General features: G+C 37.4%; 1 protein-coding gene across 1 annotated transcript; it reads right to left on the bottom strand.

Annotated features, from left to right (window-relative positions):
• Window positions 1–25: 25 nt before the first annotated feature.
• AFM (afamin) lies at window positions 26–21,707 on the bottom strand. Its single transcript, XM_057725487.1, has 15 exons — window positions 21,591–21,707; window positions 19,161–19,209; window positions 18,720–18,852; window positions 17,010–17,221; window positions 16,093–16,225; window positions 15,394–15,491; window positions 14,479–14,608; window positions 11,916–12,130; window positions 8,742–8,874; window positions 5,846–5,943; window positions 4,702–4,834; window positions 3,735–3,958; window positions 2,790–2,922; window positions 866–927; window positions 26–176 (listed from the first exon to the last, which is right to left on the bottom strand). Exons 1-14 carry the CDS (start codon window positions 21,676–21,678, stop codon window positions 892–894), a joined length of 1,815 nt encoding a protein of 604 aa, XP_057581470.1. The 5' UTR covers window positions 21,679–21,707; the 3' UTR covers window positions 26–176; window positions 866–891.
• Window positions 21,708–28,000: the final 6,293 nt, after the last annotated feature.

The following is a 28,000-nucleotide window of genomic DNA, read 5'->3' as shown; positions in this document are numbered from 1 at the left end:
TGACAATTAGTCTTTGAGAAAGAACTTTATAATGTTGTTTATTGCTTGCTGCAATAACATGATCTCAGATAATGATTACAGAAGAATCTTTTTACTGTGTTCTTCTCAGAAAATGAAATCCACCACAGGACAGATAGGAAGCAGGTAAGCTGGTCTTCCTCTCTTTTCTCTGAAACCTGGAAAGAAAAATAGTATCTTGTGCAGCACAAGAATATGAAACATTATAACCTGGGTGATGGAAATTCACATACATAAAAAAAAACCTGTTAGTGATAACTATGTTTTGCCTTTTGTAGATCCAAACCTACTCTCTATGGGGATCCAGGTTTCTCTTCCTGGACACTGAACACCATCACTATATCTTTTCAACATTTTGTTCCTAAAGTTTGTGAATGAGTCTTACACAAACTGTAGAGCAGAAGAGATCCTTTATACACTATTTTGAAATCACTAACGTATCACTTTACACGTAAATACTGCAGCAAGACTCTTAGAACAGGTTTACTGAGCCCTGTCTGCCCATCCCAACCCCTTTCTCTCCCTGTCGACATTCATAGATTCGGTTGCCTCTCCTTCCTGGTCCAGACAACTGAGTGCAGTAGCAGAAGGGCAGAAGAGTGGATGCTTTTAGGTATTCAGAAAACTGCTGAGACAGTAAGAGAGTGCTAGCACAAATGCAGATGTGCCAGCCCTCAGGGAGTGAGTGATGCCCAGAGAAACGTTACAGGACCAGTACTGAGGTCTGTTAGGCGTAAGGCCTGAGGGATGAGCCAGAAATTGACATCGAAGCATGAGAAAGGAAAAGCCAAAACAAGCAAATATGCTACCAACACATTTAGCCTTTGATTGAGATAGAAGTTATTACCTTTGGTGGGTTTTACTTGATGTTTTTCAAGCAACCTGACTTTTGGCTGCCAACTTGGGACCCTGAGAGAGAAAAAGAAAAAGAAAAAAAAACACATAGGAAGACTTTTGAGAAACCTCCACACTGTTTTCCACAGTGGCTGCATCAATTTACATTACCACCAACGGTTGTACAAGGGTTCCCCAAAACTGAAAATAGAACTACCATATGACCCAGCAATTCCATTCCTGGATATATATCTTAAAAACACAAAAACACTAATTTGAAAAGCTATATCCACCCCAATGTTCATATCAGCATTATTAACAATTGCCAGTATATGGAAACAACCTACGTGTCCATCAACAGATGAATGGATAGAAAAGATGTGGTATGTGTATACAATAGAATAAAAAGAGATAAAAAGAATGAAATTTTGCCACTTGCAACAACAAGAATGGACTTGGAAGGCATTATGCTTAGTGAAATAAGTCAGACAGAGAAAGATAACGACTGTATGATCTATGTATACATGAAATCTAAAAAGAACGTCAAACTAGTGAATATAACAAAAAAGAAGCAGACTCACAGATACAGAGAACAAACTACTGGTTACCAGTGGGGAGAGGGCAGGGGGGAGGGGCAAGATAGAGGATGGGGAATAAGAGGTGCAAACTATTAAGTAGAAAATAAGCTATAAGGACATATTATACAACATGGAGAATACAGGCAATATTCTATAACTGTAAGTGGAGCATAGCCTTTAACAGTTGTGACTCACTATACTGTAGACCTGTAACTTATATAACATTGTGTAGCAACTACACTTCAATAAAAAATAGGAAGAAAAATTTAAGACCTTACTATTTAAATTTAGAGAAGCATGTTGTCTTGAGTTTTGTAAAGAAAAGTTAAACTGCTCCCGTGTTGTACAGTAGACAGCGAACACTTTCTTCCAGGGAACTGGGAAACAGACAGCCCCAGCCTTTTACAAACGGCCAGGGAGTTCATCCCTCCCTTTATGTGGTTTCAAGACACACACTCACCTGGGGAAATGCTAGATGTTGATTAATACCCTCTCATTAAATCAAGCATGTTTTTCAAAAACTAGTCGTTTGTACCAAAAAAAAAAAAATTCCCACAGACTAAGCACTCACTCAGAAAAACAGAAAACAGAGGGCTCTCAACCAGGATAATCTGTGTGTGTGTGTGTTTGTGTGTGCACCTGTGAGTATGCATGAAGCATATGAGTGTGAACAAATTACATGTGTGTGCATGAGCCGTGAGTGAGTCTGGAGGGGAGTCACCAGGAAAGACACAGCGGCGCGAGGTACCTCCAGGGAGCGTCCACTGGGGCCAACATTCACAGGTGCCCGAGGCACCCGAACAGGAACCAGCGGGGACACATCTCCTCTCACCTCCTCTGCCACACTTGCCTCCCACCTCCTCACCTCACACACAGGTATTCTCTCCTGGGGGATGTTGCAGCAATGCCCAGGAAGGTGACACAGCCACCTCCTGAAAGCCCTCACTCCCTCATGTCCTTCCTGCTCCCCTCCCTTTGAGACTGATATGATCTCCTTTGCAAGTCATTTTAACTATTTATTAAGCAACTGGGTGGTATAATTCAAGGATAATGATCACCGTCCTCATTTACAGAAGATGAACTGCAGTTCAGATTAAGTGACATGACTAGGACTGCTGTCATAGAACCTATGATTTCCTGACACCTTTCATTACACCATGTTATCACCAACCAGACGGTGCCAACCCCCCCCCCACCCCATCAGAGAGACATCTGCATATTAGTTCTGTAACCATTGTGCTCTAAAACCTTGGCCTGGGAGACATGGCAGGGAGGAAGCAGGGCCCTACGGGGAGTTCTGTTTTCTTTTGTTGGACCAGGAATACCAGTTGGATTTCAGGGGAAAAGAGCTGGAAGTACCTCTTCCTTGAAGCAGGCTTCAGGCCCCTGGGCCTCACAGCACTTCTTCACCACATTCGTGAAATCCGCCAGCAATGACTTCAGCTCCTCTCCCGTAAGTTCAGACTTCAGTTTCACTAAGTTGACAAGAAACCTGTGACCCAATGATGTCAAACAGAATTCATTAAGAATTTCTTTCTGGAACCCTCTTCTCCAAAAGGCTTATTATAGAATCGTATGTCTTAGGAAACTTTATTTGGGTGAATGTAAAAAAATTAAAATATTCCACTTTTGGAAGGATGTCCTGAACCTTTCCTGTTAAACACATGGGGTGGATTGCATGATAACGTTCTTCTAAGAGTTATGTAATCATGGACAAAACTGCGTAAAATATGGGAACATATAGCAAGTCTTCATTATGCACAATATTGTAGAATGTGTGACTACGTTTGATGTTTCTGGAAAATTCATTTCCAAAGCAACCTCTATTCCCACTTCCTCAATAACTGAATTCTGTTTCTACTCCACTTGATACGGACACTACTTAATCAAAAAAAAAAAAAAAAAAAGTCGGATTCCTTGGTATTTACAGCATTGACTGAGAAAACCAAAGCAAAATTCCTGTCCCTTTTAGGCCTCTCCTAGCTTCAAACATTGAGAGATTCTCAAAGCAAACATCTGTGACATTCTCTCAAGAAAATCTGATTCATTATGACCCTTCTATGAGCTTTTTTGTGGCTACCCTCGCCCACCTTTCCAAATCACAGTCTTTTAGACACTCCAAGGCTCTAGCAAAGGAGAAGACTAGCGAGGTTTCAATTTATAATCGGAGAGACTGGACCATCTGACAGAAGGAACAGCATTATAACACCAAAATCACATATCCATTATAATAAACCTTCTCATTAATACATGATATATGTCTTCTGGCTGAAGGACGTGGTGAATGGAGGAGAGTGTTTGTACCTGTCTTTCTTCCTCTGGAGCTCCTCGTTATGAGCCTGGCACAAGTCTGCGTGAAAGGTAAATAAACCTTGAGGGGTAGATGGAGGCACGTATGTCTTATCGGCTTCCAAGCCCTCAAAGCAGGACCTTCTGAAGGCAAAGTTTGTTTTACAGCAGCGGTCCACAGCAGGGTTGATACTTCGATTTTCATTTATTCCACATAACTCTCCAAGAACTAAATCCACCTGTACCAATGAAAGGTGCAATGGAGTTCTGAAATACAGCTCGGTGAATTGTTAGCTTGTGCTAGTATCACTGTCAACTTAGAAAAACCCATGCACTCGTAACATGAAACGACGTGCAAAGGAAAGTAGAGGCTGGGGTCCTACATGACATTATAACAAAAATTCAAGCCATAGCCATTTAAATGCCTATAGATTAATTCTTGTTACTATATACACAGATTTGTGATTTTGAGCAGAGAGCTGAAAACAGCCAACTGAAAGTGGCATCAGGACTCTGTGGCCCTTAGGTTTAGTCCGCTCCTGGGACGTTCCCCACATCGTCCACCCCAGACCTAAAAAGGTCCACCCAATCCAAACTGGGCTGGAAGCGGCAATTCTCTTACCGACCTGGTGGGACCAGAGGGAGAATTTATAACATTACTTGAGATCATGCAGTGTTCTCTATCATTCTGAAACAATACTAGGATTCCAAGTGGTTTGCCCTAACAAATTACTTCTGATGTAAATAAGAAGTAAGAAAGATGATTTGGAGAACTCCGAGCAAATATTTAAGACATTCTCTTCGCCTCTTAGGATTCGGACACAGGAAGTCAAAAATAAAACTTGACCTTCCTTGCTTAATAATCTTGAAAATAAGGAAGAGAGGAAGACGGATAATCACTATGAATCAATGAGTGCAAAAATATCCTTTTTTTTTTTTTTTTCTTTTTTTAGGAACAGTCAGGTACATGGGCCAGGCTCACCAAATTATCAACGCAGGCGAACTCTTCACTCAGTGTACAGCAGGTGGTCAAAGCGGTCACCATTTCTTTGCCAAGAAAGGTCAGTTCTTCAGTGGAGAGCTGGGGGGCTAGCTTTGTGAGATTGATGAGGTAACTGAAAGAACATTTGTCTGTTTGTTCTGAACAAAAGCAGGCACCCATTTCCCTTGTCCAGCCACCTGAAACCCCGACCCTGCAAGACTAGAGACAACCAAGGTAAGGGTAACGTGAACCTCAGCTCTCTCATAAAATGGTAGAGAGCAATCTCTTCACTCCCTATTTTCCTGCACCCCTCCTCCTAGATCGCTTCTTTCTAATTTCATGATAATTCGGAAACTCAGATTTGCCCATCCTGCTTCACCTGTGAGTATAGGCGCTCCTTGGCAGCAAATGCCTTGGCTAGTGTGTTAAATCTTGCTTGAAATCCCTTGCACAGTTAATAAACATTTCAAAGGGAAAATTTAATAGATACATGTTGGAAAAGGATAATCTGAGATGGAGAAAACAAAGATATTTAATTGGCTGAGTGCTTAGCTAACAGCTTGACTGCAGAAATAGTGAAAATATATTTTTTAAACTGTGTTTTGTTTGGATTTGAAGAGGTTTGGTTTCAACACACAATACATTAGCATGGTAATTAATTAAGAAAATCCAGAACGGACTTCATATTATTCATGAATCTTCATAAAAGTGCTTAAAAATGAATATTAAAGTGTTAAATAAATCCAGGATTTTTTTTTAAACTCAATAAGAATCATTTCTTCAAACCATCTCTTCCTTGGGAAACTGTAATAACCTGAAGTTTTCTCCATTCTGCCACGCACCCCTGAAATGGGGTAAAATCCAGAAATTCTGGGCTGGGAGTGAAAGAGTCTAGTTCAAAAAAAAAACTAAAGTATTAGAGAATCAATTTGTCCAGAATCCTGTATTTCTTCAATTTCTAGCCTCATTTCTGGTAAAGGCTTAATATGAGAGCTCAATGTGCATTCTTGACTTTTGTCTTCTTATTCTTTCCCAGAGTTTATGAATTCATCATAAGGAAAAGACTGAGCTAAAATTTTGACACTTTGTGGCACTCTTTATTTTATCCTGGTCACCACTTAACCTACTTGTGCAAACAACTTACTGGTATTTCAAGTCATCCTTCCCCAAATTCTGAAAATGTTCACATTCTCGTTGTACTATCTTGAGGCTTTTCTCAGTTGTCTCATTGAATTTGTTTTCCTGAAAATAAGAACAATCATGTTAATGAACATTTTATCTAAAATTTAATCATAAGCTTCAAGTCAACTTGTCTACTTGCTTTTTTAAAATTTACATAGCGTTTTCAAACCATCATTATTATACACTACTCACTAAACTGAGGGTAGTGTTTATACATGTATGTAAGAATCTAAATCTTTTAAGTTATAGTTATAGGAACGATTTTTGCTAAGTTTGAAAGCTCAAGTTTTTCATTATCATTACCTTGTACATTTAAAGAGCTTTCCAGTCTACAAAGTGAAATTCAAATCTGATGTTGACAATGACCATATTATTTTTTAGAAAGAGGTGACAAGCTGTTTATTTTTATTTATCTATTTAGGCCACATCATAGAATGTGGGATTTTAGTTCCCAGACCAGGGATCGAATCCGTGGCCCCTGCAGTGGAAGCATGGAGTCCTAACCACTGGGAATTCCCAGACAATTATCATATTGATTCCCACTATGCAGTGGCCAGAGAAGTTATCTGGCTCTGTGAAGTCAAGTGATTTGCCTAGAATCACCCAACAAGTAAGTATTGCTACAGAACACTTTTAATCACATGTATTTTTTTATACCTTCTTTTTTGTCATTTAGAATTGAAACTTAAAACCTTAAATAATTGTTTTCAAATATTTGACAAACTCTCTCTCACATAGCATAAAATTGGACACCTACTAAGTGACCACCAGAGAGAAAACCACACACCAGTGGATGGATGCTGTGGGATGAATTGTGTCTACAATAAAGAGAATTTGCTAACACTATGATTCATTTAAGTATCAAGAACAGACCTCCTTGTTAGGGACAGTGGCAGAGCTGGATGAAACTTAAGTCTTCTTACTTCTTGCTCAAATATGAATGGGTGCTGGGCTTCCTAGGTGGCGCAGCGGTTAAGAATCCGCCTGCCAATGCAGGGAACACGGGTTTGATCCCTGCTCCAGGAAGATCCCACATGCCTTGGAGCAACTAAGCCCGTGCACCACAACTATCGAGCCTGCGCTTTAGAGCCCTTGAGCCACAACTATTGAGCCCATGTGCTGCAACTACTAAAGCCCACGCGCCTAGAGCCTGTGCTCCACAACAAGAGAAGCCATGGCAATGAGGAGCCCACACACAACAGCGAAGAGTAGCCCCCACTCACCTCAACTAAAGAAAGCCTGCGCACAGCAAAAAAGACCCAACACAGCCAAATAAATAAATAAATAAATAAATTAATTAATTAATAAAAATATGAATGGGTGTAAACTGGCATTTTTGGCAAGTGGAGGTAATTCTTTAAGTAAAGCAAAAGCAACACATCAAATGAATGAGAAGCAAATCAGAAATGTCAAATAATTAATTTCTATAATACACAAAAAGAGGCTATGAACTGATATTAAAAACATGCTAATTTCAACAGGAAAATGGATAAAAAGACATGAATAAATTGTTCACAGAAAATTTATAACTATAGTAGCTAAAATCATATGGGAAAAGTTTAACTTCATTAAAAAATTAATTGTTTTTAACACATGGTCACTATTTAGCAAAGTTAATTTCTTTCTTTTTTTCATAAATTTATTTATTTATTTTATTGTCTGTGTTGGGTCTTTTTTTGCTGTGTGTGGGCTTTCTTTAGTTGAGGTGAGTGGGGGCTACTCTTCGTTGTGGTGTGTGGGCTCCTCATTGCTGTGGCTTCTCTTTGCATGGGCTCTAGGCACGTGGGCTTCAGTAGTTGCAGCACATGGCCTCAATAGTTGTGGCTCAAGGGCTTTAAAGCACAGGCTCAATAGTTGTGGCACACGGGCTTAGTTGCTCCAAGGCATGTGGGATTTTCCTGGAATAGGGATCGAACCCGTGTCCCCTGCATTGGCAGGCGGATTCTTACCCACTGTGCCACCTAGGAAGCCCTGCAAAGTTAATTTCTATGTGCAATGTTGGTGAAGATGGGGGTGAAATGAGCCTTTTCAAACACTGTTATAGGACTATATGCTGGTAATAACTTTCTAGATCATAACTTGGCCATTTGTATTAAACTTTTTAAATTTTAAAGCCTGTATATTTTGACCTAATAATTTTCCTTCTGGTAATCTAAAAATAATGATAAATATTAATAAAGATGAATGGAACGAGATACTTAGGGTCACTTATAATATTTTTTAAAAGCTAAATAAACATCCAAAATGTCAAACATATAGTAGAAGAGCATTTAAAACAATTATTATTATGAATATCATCATGTAAAATAAAGTACTTTTTTTGAAATCTGTTCAATAACATAAAATGTTTTTATGCCAATAAATTTTAAAAATCCAAAAATTTAAGAAAATATTATTCCAATCTTACTTTTAAACACAGATATAAATATAGTCTTATAGCATAGAAAAGATGAAAGAAAAGGTTAATTATAGCTATTTCTTGGTGACAGACTCAGAAAATTTTTTTTCTTTGTAACTTTTGGTACTTTCCTAACCATCTTTAACAATCATTTATTATTTTTACAATCATAAAAAATCCAACTGGCTCAAGAAAATCCAGAGTACATACATAAAATAAATGTTTAATGGGAAGAGTTTTTTGCATCAACACACAGGATTCGTAGTTCAAAATGTTATGCTTAACCCAAACCAGTGATGTTGGTCTTCCCAATGATCAGCTCACACTGAATTTAAGGTAGACTCAAATTAGCAGTCACATTTTCTACCCTCTGAACCAGAGTGAAACTTTGATAGTCTTTAAATGTTTGTTGTTTTATTTCGTTTGTTTAATTCTCTGCGCCTACTAGGATCAAACTTACCGCATGTCTGTAACAGTCTGGAGGGTTCTTCGTGCTGCAACACTCTCTCAAGAGATCCTCATACACTCCAGTGATTCTTAACAGCTCTGGCGTGGACAGTTCTGGATGTCTCCTTGAGTATTCATAAAGAAATCTGTGATGTGTAAAATATTTTGTAAATATTAGAACTTCGAGAAAAAGCAAAACACTACATCCTGCTATCTTTTATGCTAGAGAGATCTTCTAATGCTGAGTCTGCCTTCAAATGCTAAGTTCCTCCTCTGGTTCAGTCAGAGGGTGATTTAAGAGGACATTTTGACAACAGGAGATCATTTTACAAAAGTTCTCTTCCATGTTGTGTTTTAAACTAACAATGCTTTTACCTGGAGGGGCAGAATGATTAGAGGTATTTAGCATTCATTGTTAGAATGATTTACTCCATAAAGCATCAGAAATAGTAGATCATGTCACCAATACTTTAGAAAATACGTATCGAGTATAATTCTGTTGGAAAATGCATTCAGATCTCCATCTTGAGATGGTGGGAATATGGATTTCTCCCCACTCCTGGTGTCACCTTAGGGAGAGATTGTGGAGCAGCTTTTGCTCATTCCTTCATCCTGCCACTTGTCAAACATGGGAGTAATCACTCCTGCTATCCTAAATTATTGGCCTCAGTGAGGGTATATGTGGGTATGATTTGGGGAGAAAGTGGGAAAGGGAGAGAGAAGAGGCTAACACTTATTAAGCCCTTAGTAGGTGCGAGGCACTGTCAAGCTTTGGGCATAGGAGACTGAGATAGGCTTCTTGGCCTTTATAAAACACTTTGTCATTAAACTTCACTTAACCCTCAAGACAAGTACTATTTTAAAGCTGAGGAAACGAAGTCTCAGACCAGTTAAGCACCTGGCTATTAATGGAAGTATAAAATTTGAACCTAGGTCCCATAGGATGCCTACTTCATTCTTTTTTAAACCAAGCTGACTCAGTTCTCAAAAGAGAGGTGTTGTCTTTAAGTACCTCAACTGTGCTGTTTACAATCCTCTTCATAAAAGTATCTTCTCTATTCATTCAAATTAAGTAAAAATGGTCTATGTTTTGCGGGAGCAATACTTCACAAGACTTTTTCAAGTCCAAGGGATTTTTTTCATCTCTTTTTCTTTTGCAGTCTTTTTCTCTTGATTAATCTTGGTTTTTCTGACATCATCTCTCCTGCTTCTCCATCTGCCTTCTCAGTCCCATTTGTGGGATACATTCCCATATCCTAAAGCTGTGGTGTTTTAACCTTCAGAGAATCAAGGGCTCCCCTTAATATCTCATGTAAGCCATGGACCTTTCCCCAGGAATAAAATTAAGTCTAAAAACACACCACCAAAATATTGCAAACAAAAACCTCTAGAAGCCGACCCTAGTCTAGCAGACCTAGCAGCTTGCATCAAATGTTTGCATCCAGAAAAACTTCACCTAAAACATTTCTGGCTCAGCATTTCCATTGCTGCTCTATCATTTCTCCCCAGGCTTCAAACCCTATCTTAGTTGTCATAGTGATGATGATGGAGATGATGAGGATGAGGATGAGGATGAAAATTGCTTCCATTTAGCAAACATATGTCAGGTACAAGTGAAATGCATTTCATCTATCATTTAGTTGAATTTGACCTAGCATCCATGACTCATGAGAAGCAGTAGAGCACAGCCGTTACAAAGCAGGAGTCTGGAGTCATACTGGTTACATTTGAATCCTGGCTCCACCACATATCAGTTGTGTGACTTTGTAGCAAGTTACTTAACTTGCCTAAGTTTCCTTGCCTATAAAATGAGGATAATAAAAGTGTTCTAACTTCAGAAGGTTGTTTTGAAATTTAAACTGGTTAATAGATGAGAAACACTGAAAATTTGATAAGTATTTGATAACCTGTAAGCTTCAACCCAGACCTCCTTCCAGAATTCCAGGTTCATATGTAAAATTATCTTGTGACATTCCCAGTTAATCACCTCTCAGGCACCTCAAAGTCAATGTGGCCAGATTCAAACATTCTCTTTCCCACAAAGCCTTCCCCCATACTTCCCATCTCATTGAGTCTGAAAACTACTTACCAACCACCTAAGCCCCAAACTGGGATTCATTCCAGATGAAGTTTCTAAAAAACAAAAGTGATTTTGTCCTTCCTTATTCTTCAATGAAAACCCTTCAGTGGTATCTCGTTACTTAGCATGCGTGTATAATCTGACCCATCTACCTCTCTCTACCCTCCTCTCTCACTGCAGAAACCCTATTCACAACCACATATACACCAAGCAGTTTTACACTTCTATCCATGCTCTACCCCTTCTGTCTAGATTACTAAAATTTCTTCAAGTACCTCCTCCCCATCAAGCCTTTGCAGGGTCCCCAGGGACTTCCTCCCCCTGTCCCCACATTGCCTATCATCTAGAGCTATCAGAAATTAAAAAGCATTTCTTGCACTCGTTTATTTATGAGGCTATTTCTTCTCACATCACACTTCCTATTGATGAAAGTTTATTGGGGATAAGAACCCTGTCTAACCTAGTAAAGTCCCTGGATTGTATTTTATTACCAATAAATTTTGCATGAACCAATATTCTTATATGAATTTTATCTATGATTACCTAACATACAGAGAGGTTAACTTGTCCCAGTGACTCAACCAGGACTCAAATCTAGTCCTTTTGGCTCCAACTAGTCTTACCCTGAACAGCTGGGGGGCAGCGGCGGGGGGGAGGGGCGGGGGAGGGGGCACGGCATGGCAGGTAAGCCTGCAGCTTCTTAGGCCAGACCTCCTGGGGTCAAATCCTTACTCTGTCATATTTTAGCTGTGAAACTTGAACAAGTTACTTAACTTCTCTGTACCTCAGTTTGCTCATCTGAAAATTGGGAGAAATCACAGTTACTTTACATGACTGTTATGAGAATTCAGATAGATAATGCATACAAAGTACCCAGCCCATTGTCCGGCACATATCAAGCACTCAATAAATGTTAGCCACCACTATCATAGCACAGCTGCATTTTCTTAAAATCATGTAAAAAGATTATAATGACTTTTTTAAAATTATGGGGTACCCAATACATATGTGATTTAAATGGTCCCTAGTCCTTCCACCCAAGTTAACCAAAATAGGTCGTCATAAATTTCTGTTTGCCTTATAAATGTCAATATAGAGTTATGTTACTCAGCCATGAAGTTGTCTCGGTCAGCATCTCGTTCCTCACACACATTTTCACTTTCAGTAAACTTTGCTTCTCTTAAAGATAAGTTGTTTGGTCTATCATCTTTATTTGAGTAAATTATGCACTCGCCACGCTCTGGTATTTTCTTTCCACAGCACTCTTTGATTTTGCTGGAGATGGAATCTTGTTTTGAACAAATATGGCTCATAATCTTGCTCTGTATCAAATAAGAATATGAGAAATGGCTTTATTTTCATAATTTTTTCAGGGCTGGATCTTCCTCCAAAAATAGAATGCGAAATCAACCATGTGCATAACATCTGGAATTGTTTCATCAGCTAATTTGATAGATAATTAAATTTTTTATTGATTTAATACAATGAAATTTCATATTAAGGCAAGCTTTTATTTCCCAGGATTTTAGATGATATAATTATGAAAAATGGACTCATAAGTTTACATTCACTGTGAAATATTAATCTTTTAAATACTTTATCCCTACTCCACTGGTATATTGGTATTTTAAATTCTAAATGCTATTTCTTTCCCATAAGAGTTCATCTGTACTTCAATGAGGGCCACCAAAGACATGTTACTATAATATCTATAATTCTAGATTTCTTCTCTTATGGCCTGAAGCCACATTAGCAAGTATATAGTAGAAACTCAAGAAATATTTGATAAGTGAATGAGAGAATGGTAAACAAATGAACCACCACAGCAGCTACCAGAGGAAGACTTCTTAAATGTAAGAAGATATTCTACTCATTGTTGCCATTTTCCTACAGATATTATTAATTTGAAACTGTTCAAATTATCAAATAACGTAGAAAATAATAAACCCTACTCTCTCCCCTCTCCCTACTCTTCATCCCAGTTCTGGCCTCCATATAAAGTGATGGGAATAAGGAAGAGGGTGAAGTTATCTTGTTTACACATAAGTTGGATAATATTTTGTGAGCTGGTCTAGTCCCTAGTCCTTTTCCAGACTCTCCAGAATGAGGCTGCACATTCCTCCTACTCTCCATGAATTATGTTGAGTTCCAGCTTCCCATGAACTACATTGAGTGCCGTCAAAACACCAGGCTATTCCAGACTCTGACTTTGCTCAAGCTGTTCCCCTGCCCAAAATATTCTTCTGGGGAATATTGAAGGTGAGGAATGAGATGAAGCTCTAGGCTGAGGTTAGAAATGAAATGGAGGTAGCCACCATGTTTCCAGCAAACCGCATAGAACCAAGGAGCCCATCTTTGCAAGCACATATAGATTTCACCTAAGGCCATCATCATTGCAGGCAACACATCACATATTGTCTGAGAATTCACTTCTATTTTGAATAAACTACAATTCAATTCCTCTTATTTCTACATAAAGCCATCAAAGAAAAGGATATTAAGAATACAATATGATCCCTTAGTCTCAGCTCCAAACTTCACAGAAAAATCTTCAATTATATCCTTTCAGTACATTATATTTAATAGTATACAACCAACAGCCCCATAAACAATCAAACAATAAAAAGTAAATCGCGAGTGAGATTGCTTTTCATTGAAATACAGTTAAGGACAAAATAATTTGGGGGGATATCTATTGTCCACTACTTGAAATAAAATGTACATATTTTCATATTCTAAAATTCAAGTGACCTAGTTAACATGATGTTTTATTATGAATTTAAAACAGTAAGACTAATTAAAAGTCACTAAGAAAAAGCCTAATTTCAACTAAGAAGTCGGGATATTTTTAATGAAATCGTGTTACCTTCATATGCATAAACAACTTCAACTAGGTCAACAACATATTTACAGTATATGTCCTTAGAGAATCACTTTAAAGACTAGAATAAGAGTTATTTTAATTTAGCATATTCACTTATTTGGAAAGACTGTTCCTAAATAAGTTGAAGAAACTCAGAGAAAGCAGCTCATAAAAACATAAAGATAACAAATCATTTTCTGAGCTTTACTGTTAATTTCTAATATATCTAAAGAGTATTTGCAATATTAAAGAAAACTTTAGTCTGGCCTAAATGAATGTTCACAAATTCTAAATTCCTGGAGTTTATGTAATGTGCATTTATCCATAGTAAATATAATCTGCTAAGTAATCTAAAAACAATTCCATGTATGAAAAACTCCAAAGTTTTATTTGGTCTTATTTGTTAACATTTTATTTTTTATTTTATTTATTTTATGTTATTATTTAACTATTTTTTATTAAAGCATAGGTGATTTACAATGTTTTGTTAGTTTCAGGTGTACAGAAAAGTGATTCAGTTATATATATAACTGAATATACATATATAAAAGAATATATATATATATATTTTTCAGATTCTTTTCCATTATAGGCTATTACAAGATATTGGATATAGTTCCCTGTGCCATACAGGAGGTCCTTGTTGTTTATCTATTTTATATATAGTAGTGTAATCCTTTAATCCCAACCAATTTATTAACATTCTGATTTTATTGTGGTGAATAGCCACATATTAGGACAACTTCAGAATAAAAAATAGCCACACCCAAAAATCACTACTTTTACTTGGTTTTATAGAATATTTACCCTGCCACGGATGCACTGCATAACATCCCCTTCACAGCATCCATCATATTTGGAAGAAATATCTTCTAGGAGGGAGATAAGTTCCTTAAATTCAATCTTGGGGAATTTTTGACTAAGTACAGCAATGTTTCTGGAAATAGAATTGATAAACCACTAAAACAATTTGAACAACAAGTGAGGCAAGATGGAGTTCTTTGCTAATACAGTGTAAATAGCTGCAGTCAGCATTGGTATCCTTGTTTTTCACTGATGGCTTTACCAATGTTTATACATTGCATGGCCTACATGATCATTTTGAAAATCCTAGGTTGATATTTTGAGTCCTAGATAAGGACTGAGGAAAAAAAGGCCTGAGAGATGTGCCCTCTTCCATAATTGTTATAGTAAAACACATCTTTAAAGAACCATCATTTTTTGTTGTGAGCCCATGGAAGGCATAGATAATTCATCACAGAATCCTTTCCTGCTGATCTATTTGAAGTCTCAGAATTTTTCAAGAAACACTGTACTAGTACCATTGCTAGTTGGCTAGGATAAGCACATAAAATAAAATTTATCCCTAGAAGGTAGTCTCCTAGTCACTGAATTCAAAGATAAATGGATAAGTCATGTCTAAAGCACTTAGAGGTTTTAAAACCCAGGTTGGGAACTCCCAGACCCACTCAGATTCCCAACCAAACAAGAACTAACTCAGAAGTAGTCCTCTTTCTCTCTGGGGTATCCCCATCTTGAAGATCTTCTCTCATTCTAACCCATTGTCCTGGTCTGAGTAATCCACCCAGACTGAACCCCACCTCAAAACCCTTGGGGAACTAGAAAGAGTATAAAAAAAAAAAAAGTCAGCAATGACTTAACAAAAATGGGACATAGACAAGAAAATACAAGTAGAAACAAGATACATATTATAAAACTCACATAGATTTTAAGATTTGTGGTCCAAATTTCATAAGTGCCCCACAGACATTTTTCTGATAAGAAGATAATGCTTTTAAATATTGTATGAAAGGTTCTGCCTGAAGGATAAAGAGAAAATTCTGTTGAAGCAAGAGCAAAATCCCACTGTTCTCTTATTTCTTAACTACATGCCAACCAAACAATTTCAAAGTTTGCTCAGAAACAGAAAATCTATGGGGTTTTTATCTCAGGAAATGTACATATCAAAATAAATATAAATTTGTGGCACATTATAAAGGTGGCGCCAGTCTTCCTGATGAGTGAATTACACTTGGTGGGAAGGTGAGTGGTGTAGAGTGAGCTCGTCCATCTTTACCGGGATGATTCAATTTTATGGGTAGTCAAAAGAGGACTTGTCCAAGATAGAAGATAAAATGTCATATTTACATTGGTTATTTACTCACTAGCATTTCCTTCCAATTTGCAAGGAAGACAAAGCCAGAAGAGAGGCCCTAGAAATGGGCAATTGTCTTTCAAGGGTCTTGGTAATAAGAAATTTAGATCAGTAGCAGGTGGCAAATGGGTTGAAAAACCAGTGAAAGTGTCAAGAGAATGGTTTATAAATGGTAAACAACTCTTTTGCTGTAATTTAATTGTAAGTAAAGATCTACAGTTTGGGGTGACTCCTTGTCCTTTTAATGAAATAAATGTAATACTCACCTTTGTTCGAAAGCAATTAGCTTTTTCTTGTTCTTCACAACATGCTTTAATCATCTCCTCAAAACGAGCAGCAGTAGTTAGAAGTGTAGGGGCAAAAACAAAGGGGTTCCTTCTGGAAACTTCGTAGATATAACTATAAAAGAAAAAAATGAAGGAAGGAGGGAAAGGAAAAAACAAGAAGGTAATGAAGGAATGATATACAAGGGAAGTAAAAGAGAAGATTAAAAAAGACAAGAAGATTAAGTTGTGAAAGGAAAGGTGAGAGGAAGAAGTATTTCCCATTACTGAAGGCTTCAACAGAAGGCAGCACTTTCGAGTCTCCAGTCGTATCACTGAAGTTGTTAACTCCCAAATAAGAATGATGATTGCAGTTCCAATCATGAACCCTGGGCTCTGTCTATTCTCTTTCTTTCCCTATCATGCCAGATGGTCAGCAGCTCTCCTTTTCAGGTTCAAAGAACAGCTACTTATACACACTCCATGAGAGATTCAGAGATCATAATCACTTGTGTTCAAATAAGCTTTGTGGTTTAAGCTTTCCAGAAAAGCCTCTGCTTCTGTAACTACCGCACTATTGAAAACAGATTTTTGCTAAACATCCATTGATTTAATATTTACCCTTGGTAAGCTATAACTCTCCCTTGAAAGACTATATTATGTCCTCCAGTAGCACTTTAGTACCATGCAAACATTTCTGGGGCTTATCCCATTAGAAAATACACATCATTAATGAAAAGATCTTGAAAGCACGTTTCATATCTTATTCATCTCCTCAGCAGTGACCACAGAATTTGAGACACAAATGCATGTTGAATGAACTAATTGATCAATGAGCTCAGCTATGTTGGAATAGATATTGGACTTAGCCTAAGAATAATTCTTCAATTAAATCATTTGTCTACTAAAATTAAACTTACTTGTTTAGAAAAGATTCCCTGTTATTTTTATAAGTCTGGCATTTCTCTTCAGGATCCAAAGTAGGGAGAGGAGGCAAAAATCCTACATCAGCTTTCTTGTTATGGAGGAAACAGAGCTTTCTTTCAAAGTCAACCTTACGGCAGCAGTGTGAAAAATTATGCTTTTGTGGCAGTCCCTCCATAGCACATATATTTTCCAGTAAAACATCATTCTGGACAACAGAAAAGTAAAAGAGACTTTTTATTCATTGTGACATTTTTCAACCTTCTGAGATGACACAATGGAGACAATAAGTAGTGAATGTCACCCTTTGGGAAAGAGATTCCCAAATTTTCCCAATATTACCAACAGAGCATCTTTATTCACACCCTTAACAACCATCCCACACTTTGGAAAGCTTACTCTATACTATCCTGAGGCCCTTTAACCTCTGCCTATTTCTTTACTGCCTACATTTCCCTTACATGATGGCTTTTGTCCTTGTCTCCCAAGGTGACAGGGTCAGAGTACAATGTGTTGGTAGTATTTAGTGGTAATGTTTAGTAATAGTTTTTTCGAGATGCAGATGGTGACTATTACAGGGAGGCCAAGAAAAGGGGGTGTGACAGCAGGGTACATATAGAGACAGGCAGGTAAGAAAGGTAATTCTATTTCCATGTGCTTTGCCAGGCTACTGGCTGTCCTCCTGCTTGTATAATTATGGCGTGGACTGCAAGCTCATAGCCAGGTCCTCCTGTGCATCATTACACGGAACTGCATCTCTCCCAGGAAAGTGCCTTATCCTAAATACTAAAGTCAGGTAAAATAAAATGAGGGGCCCAGATTTCTCCTTCCTGACACTGAGAGATGCTGCTTTTAGAAATCTGAGTAAGGTCTGCATTACTCACCTCCCTCACCATGATTTCTGCTATAGGCAGTTCCTATATCAATTGTTCCTCTGGGTTACAGGTAAAATTAAAATACATATTTCAAGCAGAGACTCTCATTCTGCCCCAAAACCACATTTGAATGGCTATTTAGTAGAGATGGCAGAAAATAGCGCTCCTCAGGCCCCTGTACGTTTCAGCTTTTCTAGTTTCCTCCTGGAGACATAAGCTTTTGACCACTACGTTGGTACATGGAACTAACTCTTCCTTATTCCCAAGTTGGCTTCAAGCTCCAAATTCACTCAGGTGGAGGAATTTGTTACTGGAATCTTGTAATGAAATTAGCCAGATACTCATTGTTGTGAGTTGAAAAATGTCCCCCCAGAAGTTATGTTCAATTCCTAACCCCCATTCCTTTGTGTGAGACCTTATTTGGAAATAGGATCTTGGCAGACGGAATCAATATGACTGGTGTCCTTCTAAGGCAAGAGGAAGAGACTCAGACAGAGAGAAGATGGCTACGTGACGACAGAGGCAGAGATTGAAGCGAGGCAATCGTAAGTCAAAGAACGCCAAGGATTTCTGGTTATCCCAAGAAGTTAAGAGAAAAGCATTCAACAGATTCTCCCCTAGAACCTGTGCAGGGAACACAGCCTACAACACCTTGATTTTAGGCATCTGGACTCCAGAATTGTAAAAGAATAAATTTCTGTTGCTTTAAAAAAATATGTTTTTAATTAAAAAATAAAAATGAGGGGCATAGAGCATCTTTCTTATTTCCAAGCCAAAAAAATTCTCTCAGTGTTGACAAATAAGCTTAAGAAATGCAAACAATTTACTTACAGCTAATTTTGAGCACTCTGGGAGTGTCATGTCAGCCGAGCATTTATCTCTGTATTCTGTCATGGCTTTTACCAACATTTCTACTTCTTCAAAGGATGCCTCCTGAATATATTGAGCAAATGCAATGATGGTGCTGCAACAGTCCACACAGAGTACACAATGATGACCTGCAGAATTTCGATTTATGTCCAACCAAAAACTCGTAGGAACACCCACTTGCTGACTAATGTCAGGAAATGATCAAAGTGTGAAGGCTATAAGTTTTACAACTTCTTGACAATTCAATTGCCTCATCTGAATTTTATGATTAATACTGTATTTACTTTTGATACAGTTTAAGTTTAGTTAAGTTTCTTTTGAGAAGCACTAATATTTCTGGAAGATATCAGATAAGCTTATAATAAACACTATCATCACCAAAACAAGTTTAGAGAAACTCACATATATACAATATTATCCTCTATAAATTTCTGGGTGATCCTGACATCATCTGAAAAGCAAAGATATTTAGGTTATTATATATCCTGGTATTTTTAACATTTTCCCAGTAAATAAATATATGTGATAAATTTATGAAGTACAAAATAGAAAACTGATGGTAGAAAATAATTTGGCATATTTAACATGAAGAAGAGACATCATATGAACCAAATATTAGATTTTAATCACAGTTGATTATGTGCTCCAAAAATATTCATTAAGTTGAATTGATTTGAATTAATCTCACACTGACCAGACTTTAGGTTTACTATTGATGGCTCCCCAGCCACAGATGTCAAATACAAGCACCTTTTCCATGCTAAGTATCAGGTATGACTGGAAAAGTGGTATGCAGTTTAATTGTTAAGTGATATAATGCTACAATGGTACCCAACAAGAAATATTAGAGCTTGCTGGTGGTAGTATAGATTGTAGTGCTAGTCAGATACAGATATTTAGATGATCTCTGAACTAGCCTAAGATCATTGATTCTCTCCCAATGAGCATATACTTATCAGAGCACATTTATATTTGTTCACATAGACTGTTTTCATGGAGTCCTTACTTTTGCAAAGTATTGTGCTGGATACTATGAGGGGATCAATGACAACTAAAGCATCTCACCCCGGACCTCAGGTTCCTAAATACTCCCATAGTGCAGGTGACTCATGAACATGACTCTAATCCCATGTAGCATCTACATGACATTCTAAAGCAATGTGGGTAAGTATATGACAGGGATGCTTTGTGATCTCTGGGTGAGGAGCCAGAAAAGGATTCTAGGAGGAGATGTATACGAGTTGAGTCTGGAAAAAAAATGTACAAGATTTCAGCTAGCTGAGAAATAAGGAAACTCCTCTTTCTGTGCAGAGAGAATGATGTGAGTAAAAGCATAAAGGTAAGAAATTCTGGGATGTCTTTGGAGAAAGTCTATGAATCCACTTTGATGAGAAAGTGGGTCATAAAGAAGAATAATGGAACCTAAGAAAGAAACGGGGTCCAGATTATGTGGGTCTTTCATATAAAGTTGAGCAATTGGGGCTCCAATTGGAAGCCATGAAGAGCCACTGAAAAATTTTATATAGAATAGTAATTCCATCATTTCTGTATGCTAAGAAATACCAGGCAGGTGGGAGTATGTCTGATATGCTGGGATCTCCCACAGTGCCTGACAAATAGAAAGTGACAAGAACTATTGGTCAAATAGATGGATTGGAAGAAAGAATGGATGGGGTGAAAAAAGGCAAGAAGCCTATTAGGAGACTTCTACAATTGTCCTATTGAGAAATAAGCAGGACATGAATTTTGGTAGGAGTAACAGAAGTGCAAAGGAAAACATGGATGCAAAAGATATTGGAGGAAAAAATCAACAGGATTACCAAATATAAAATAGATACCTATTGGGAAGCTACTGCATAACACAGGGAGATCAGCCTGATGAGTGGTGATGACTTAGAGGGGTGAGATAGGGAGGGTGGGAAGGAGTCGCAGGAGGGAGGGGATATGGAATATACGTAGAAATACAGCTGATTCACTTTGTTATACAACAGAAACTGGCACAACTGTGTAAAGCAATTATACTCTAATAAAGAGCTAAAAAAAAATCAACAGGATTTTTTGGTAAGTTGTTACAAGGGGCAAAGGATAAGGAAAATTCAAGAATAACTACCTTTCTTCAAGCCTTGTGACTGGGCTCACTAGCAGGCACTGTGGGGGTACCAAATTAAGATACAATCTACATCTTTGGGGCCACGGCAATACATAGCACACTGGTACAAAGTACAAAAAGATGCTCCTTTCAGGCCAGAGGGATACAAAAAGACATCTCTGAACAGATGAAGTTCAAAATGTTCCCCCTTCTTGTAGAAGAAATATAAAAGTTACCCTTTCTTTCAGGCTGACACTGCTTCAGCCAGGCTTGAGAGATATACAGGCTTGGGGAGATTTACAAGCTGTACGGTTTAAAGAAGCAGAGTCCTGCATACTCTGAAGGTGTTTACCAACTATTTGGGAGATACATCGAACAACCAAAGATTCCAGAAAAACCTTAACTCATATATAATGTTGCACTGTTACCATACACTGTACACATTTGCAAGAAATACTAGTATTTTCAATTCCAAGTTATATCTCCCAGCAACATTTCCTACACTACCATAAGGCTGGTGACCATTTGCTGGGTGGGATAATTGTCTGCCTATACATAGAGTAACATGATCACCAAAATACACTATCTGGGAAAATTAGTTCAGAATATCTGATCAGTATATGTAAACTATGGAGAGGGAGAAAAAAGCAAGTGAAAAACTAAATTGAAAGAAAACAAAGTTAAAAAATAGAAATTATCCCAACTTACTCATTCCTTAAGTGATATACAAGTAAATTTCTTACCTACATCTTGAGGCTTTGTGGGCAGGGTTAAGGATTCAGTCAAAAAGAAAAAGAAAATAACAAACCCTGTAAGTTTTAACTGTTTCATTTTTTAAGAAATCACATTCACAAAAGAAAGTAACGTGACTGAGGAAAATCAAGTTTTTATATTATTCTTTGACACTATTAGTAAAAAAGTAACTTGTTTAACCTATTTCTCATATACCTCATATTTGATTTTTATTTGATCACTCTGCAGAATTTTTTGCTAATTATTAACTAGGAAAAAATTATCTCGGTGTTTCACTGGAAAAATCTATTGAGTTAGAAAAAAAGTCCACAGGTTAAGTATGCACAATACCTAGTCAAATAGACAACCGAAAAAAAAAAATCTTGAAATATTGCAAATGCTAAAAGAGAAAGGAAAAGAATAAATAATTCATGAAAGAGGAAACATAACCAGAAAGATGCTAAATTTTGCTGATAATCAAAGGAAGTCAAATTTAAAATATATAATTTTTATATACTTCTTAGAATTACAGAAAAGAAAAAAATAAGATCTAATTGTGGTAAACACATAGCAAACCAAGTATCCACAAAAATCAAAGCTTCTGAAAAACAAGTTTGTAATAAGAATTAAGAGTCTTAAAAATGTTCATGCTATTTCAACCAATCATCAAATTCTGGGAATCTATACTAAGAACATGATCCTGGACTTCCCTGGTGGCACAGTGGTTAAGAATCTGCCTGCCAATGCAGGGGACATGGGTTTGATCCCTGGTCTGGGAAGATCCCACATGCTGCAGAGCAACTAAGCCTGTGTGCCACAACTACTGAGCCTGCACTCTAGAGTCCGTGAGCCACAACTACTGAGCCCACGTGCCATAACTACTGAAGTGCATGCACCTAGAGTCCGTGCTCTGCAACAAGAGAAGCCACTGCAATGAGAAGCCCACTCACTGCAATGAAGAGTAGCTCCCCTTCACCACAACTAGAGAAAGCCTGCGCACATCAACAAAGACCCAACACAGCCAAAAAAAAAAATAATCAGTAAAAAACAAACAAAAAATGATCCTAAACATGGAAATATTTTTTTAGTACATGATATAAAAGAAGAAATCTATTTCTTAGTTATGTCCACTAAAAGGGCCTGAAAGCAATAGCAACCACGTAGCTATTTGGTGCCTTTGGAGCACATTTTGTGCCCACACCTTGGGTTTTAAACACTCTTCTCTACTATAAGAATCCTGGGCTTCTTAGAGAAGTGAATACTTCCAGGGCTGAACCATGAAAAGTATAAAGTAAGCTGAGAGCATCGTGCCAGAAATGAAGGAAATTTTCAGAAACTAATGGGGACGTCAAAAGAAGTTAGAAACAGTTTGACAGTAAAGTAAATAATGACAAGAAGGCATTATGCTTCATTAAATTTGGGGGAAAAAAGAATTCATGAATATATACCCATACAAAATTAAAATAAAAATAGAGGAAGGAAAAGCTCTTCTCTATGAAAGAATGCCAGCTAATAACAGTAAATAATCATTTGTAACTCATAGTAACAACTGATTTCAGTCAGTTTCATGAATGGATGCTAAAGTCACTGGTGAGAAATTATCAGGCAATGGCATATTTACAATTTCAAAGTATAACTCCATAGATTATTTATTAATTACTAAGGGGAAAAGATATCTTTACAGATGGATAAGTAAACAGCAGTATAGAGAAAGAGAAGAGGTGGGGAGAGAAAAAGAGAGAGGTACAGATAGAGATAATGGTAGAGAGAGAGGGAAAGAGATGGAGACTGAGATTTATGCAACTGGTTTGGTCAGCATCTTTGGTTGCAGCAGGGCAGATCATGCTGACATCTAACTGGCCTTTTGTTAGGGTATAAAACCTGTTTCTAGGTATATTTCAACTATCAGATCAATTTGCTTTTAATTTTCTTCTCAGATATGTTACTTATTACTTCTGATAAGCAGTTCATGCCTGGCAATTGTGAATAGATGGCTCCAATTCATCTGATTCATTAATCTAACCCCTTATCACTGATAAGAATGTGATTTTTTTGTGATTATATGAAATAAGATAGCAGTCTGTGCTTAGTTAAAAACTTAAAGTATTTAAACCAGTTTTCTTCCCAGTCATTTTGAATCTGCCTGGAATTATCTAGCAGCTAACTCCCTCATTATTGGGTAATAAACTTTGAAACTTACTCAGATAAACATGCCTAAGAAGATTTGTTTCAACAGTATAGACACGTACATATACATAAGGACACAGCAAGGAAAAAAGAGGGCGATAGCGTCAGAATATTCAAAATCTCGAGAAAATCATGGAAATGAATGCAAATGGGATCAAGCTAATGGAGAAAAATAAGAAGGAACTTGAGCTCAAAATATGGAAGATGAGACCAATACTTCCCAAGGGCATTTCAGAGAAGCTCTACGTCTAAAGAGCAGATATAGGCTCTAGGGCAATAATCAGGAGATCAAGCTACAAAGCCACATTGTGAACAGTTGAATTAGAAGGCGCCACTTCCTCCTCCCTTTCTCTACCGCCACACACACATGTGTAGCATGCTCGGGTCTCAGTGGTCGATATCTTTTACCTCTAGGTCAAAATCTAAAAATGACTCATTTTTAGTTTGGGTTCCTCAAAGGCAGAACGCCAGACAAGGACTTGTAATTTATTTGGAAGGTGATTTGAGGAGGCACAGGTAGGGAAGTGAGACTAAGAAGGAAAAAACCTAATAAAGGAGGTGTTAATAAGAAGAGTTGACAGTGTAGGCAACTGGGTGTAATCCTGTCTGAGACGTGGAAGATGATTTCTCAGAATTGTCTTGCCAGAGACTGGGAAGCTGGGGCATTTATGCACGGACTGAGGTATACTTGACCAAGAAGAAGAATGATGAAAACCCTAAGGAGAAAAAAAAGAAAAAGAAAAAGAAAAAAGCTACTGGGGAGAGGGGTTGTGCAAAGCAGCACTACCGGATAATAGAACACACTCTAAAATAGCATAATGAGGACAACAGTGTGGTGTTGGCAATCAAGAGGAAGACACGTACAATTAAAACTCTGAACTTAGATTCAAATGCCTATCCATGTACGAGGAAAATTCCAACTAGATCAGAGGTCCCAATATAAAAGGGGGGAAAATGGATGAATGTACTAGGAGAAACACAAGTGAAGTGGGGAAAATTTTCCTATGATGCAAAATTCAGAGGCAGTGATAAATTCAAACACATACAAAAATTTTAAGACGTTATGGAAAAATACTATAGGCAAAGTCAAAAATGCAGAGGAAACACAGAAAAGATGGCTGCAATCTGTACTAGAACATACAAAGAGCTGCTGGAAATTTGAAGGGGAAAAAAAGACCAACAATCTGATACAAAAATAATAAAATGATATAAACAGATAGTACACAAAAAGAAGTACATTAAAAAGAGCCTTAAACCCAAAAAAGATGCTCATAATAGGAGAAATGAACATCTAATCAACTCCGCAGCCCCATTCCTCACCTATCTGATTGCCAAAAATCTAAAAGTGTGACCACATACTTTGAGGATAAAATGATGGGGAAATAGGTCCTCTCATCCACTGCTGGTGGGAATGCAAAATGTGATGCAATACCTGTAGAGGAGAATTCTGGAATATTTAAGAAAAAAATATGTAATTGTCCTTCAAGCCAACAAATTTCTATAAGGTACGTATGCTAAAAATACACTACCAATATTACTAAATGACTAAAGCATTAGGTTATTCATTGTCTTTTTATTTGCAAGAGCAAAGGATTAGAAATGATCCAAATATAAATAGAAGATCAATTAATAAGCTATAGCATAATCACACAAAGAAATTCTGTGAAGCTGTTAAAAAATTGAGGAAAAAACTTATGCATGAGATGGAGTGATCGCCAAGATTGTCTCTTTAAGTGTAAAAAGGTATAGAACAGTATATGTAGGTATGAAGCCCCTTGTGTAATATAGGTGAAATGGTGCAATAGAAACATATTTATATACATATTTGCTTAGCTGTTAAAAATAAAGAGGAGAATCGGTAACCAAGAACTGAGAAAAGCTATTATCTATAGGAGAAAGGGAGAGCAGAGCAGAAGGAATAGTGTCTAAGTCAGTTCAGCCTGCTATAAAAAAATGCCATTAAGTGGTGGGGGTTATAAACAACAGAAATCCCTCTCTCACAGTCCTGGAGGCCAGGAGTCTGAGATCAGGGTGCCAGTCTGGTCAGGTTCAGGTAAAAGCCCTCCTCTGGGTTGCAGACTGCCAGTTTCTGGTCATGTCCTCACATGGCAGGAAAAGGGTATCAGGGTGATGCTGGCCTCACATAATGAATTGGACAATATTCCCTTCTCTTCAGTTTTTTGGAAGTGTTTGTGTAGAATTAGTATAATTTCTTCCTTAAGGGTTTACTGGAATTCACCAGTTTTCTGGAGTCTTCTTTATGGAAATGATCTTAACTAAATTTTCCATTTCTTTAATGGATATAGAAATAATCAGATTACTTTTTTCTTGTGTGAGCTTTGGTAGTTTGTATCTTTCAAGGCATGTGCCCATTTCATCTATGCTGTTAAATTTATTGGCAAAATATTTTTCAAAATATTCCCTTATCATTTTGATATCTGAGGTGATGTCAACTCTCATTCCCGATACTAGTAATTTGGTTTTTTCTCTTGTTTTCCCTGAAGAATCCAGCTAGAGGTTTATTGATAATATCGATCATCTCAAAGAACCAGCATTTGGTTTCATTGACTTTTATCTATGTTTTTTTCTGTTTTCCATTTTACTGGTTCCTATTAGTTCCTTTCTTTGGCTTGCTTTGTTTTAATTGGCTCTGTTTTCCTTTTTTTTTTTTTTTTTTTTTTTTTTTTGAGCTAAGCAATGGTTCCATTTATTAAGGGAATGGAGTGTGTTTATTTAATTTTTTTTTTTTTTTAACTTTCCAGGACAATTTTTTTTTTTTTGGGCGGTACACCAGGTTCAATCAACTGTTTTTATACACATATCCCCGTATTCCCTCCCTTCCTTGACGCCCCCCCCTCGAGTCCCCCCCACCCTCCCCGCCCCAGTCCTCTAAGGCATCTTCCATCCTCGAGTTGGACTCCCTTTGTTATACAACAACTTCCCACTGACTATTTTACAGTTGGTAGTATATATATGTCTGTGCTACTCTCTCGCTTCGTCTCAGTTTCCCCTTCACCCCCCGCCCCCTCCCATACCTCGAGTTCTCCAGTCCATTCTCTGTATCTGCTTCCTTGTTCTTGTCACTGAGTTCATCAGTACCATTTTTAGATTCTGTATATGTGAGTTAGCATACAATATTTGTCTTTCTCTTTCTGACTTACTTCACTATGTATGACAGATTGTAGTTCTATCCACCTCATTACATATAGCTCCATCTCATCCCTTTTTATAGCTGAGTAATATTCCATTGTATATATATGCCACATCTTCTGTATCCATTCATTTGTTGATGGGCATTTCGGTTGCTTCCATGTCCTGGCTATTGTAAATAGTGCTGCAATAAACATTATGGTACAAGTTTCTTTTGGGATTATGGTTTTCTTTGGGTATATGCCCAGTAGTGGGATGACTGGATCATATGGTAGTTCTATTTGTAGTTTTTTAAGGAACCTCCAAATTGTTTTCCATAGTGGCTGTACCAACTTACAGTCCCACCAACAGTGCCGGAGAGTTCCCTTTTCTCCACACCCTCTCCAACATTTGTTGTTTCCAGATTTTGTGATGATGGCCACTCTGATTGGTGTGAGGTGATACCTCATTGTGGCTTTGACTTGCATTTCTCTGATGATGAGTGACGTTGAGCATCTTTTCATGTGTTTGTTGGCCATCTGTATGTCTTCTTTGGAGAAATGTCTATTTAGGTCTTCTGCCCATTTGTGGATTGGGTTATTTGCTTTTTTGGTATGAAGCTGCATGAGCTGCTTGTATATTTTGGAGGTTAATCCTTTGTCCGTTGTTTCATAGGCAATTATTTTTTCCCATTCTGAGGGTTGCCTTTTCTGTTTTCCTTAAGGTGAAAGCTGAGTTCATTGTTTTGATATGTTCCTTCTTTTCTAATATAGGTTAACTGAAGAGAACAGAGTGCTATAAAGTATAAAACAGAGTGACTTTGGTGCTATAAATTTTCTTTAAGTACTCTTTAAATGGTATCCCACAAGTTGATTACAGTGTTTTCATTTTAATTCAATTTAAAGTATTTTAAAATGCCCTTTTTATTTCTCCTTTGATTCATGAGTTCTTTAGAAGTGTGTTATTTAGTTCATGAACACTTAGAGATTTCCAGATAGCTTACTATAATGTATTACCAACTTAATTTTAAGCCATCAAGCAATTCTCTGGAATCTCCCTTAACTCTTTGAAAGTGGCATCATTGGGAGGAGACAAATTCTTTATA

Source organism: Hippopotamus amphibius, chromosome 3, assembly GCF_030028045.1.
Source record: "Hippopotamus amphibius kiboko isolate mHipAmp2 chromosome 3, mHipAmp2.hap2, whole genome shotgun sequence".
In the NCBI taxonomy this organism is placed as follows: Eukaryota; Metazoa; Chordata; class Mammalia; order Artiodactyla; family Hippopotamidae; genus Hippopotamus; species Hippopotamus amphibius.
The sequence above is the reverse complement of the archived record's forward strand: the minus strand, read 5'-3'. Positions and strand labels throughout refer to the sequence as shown.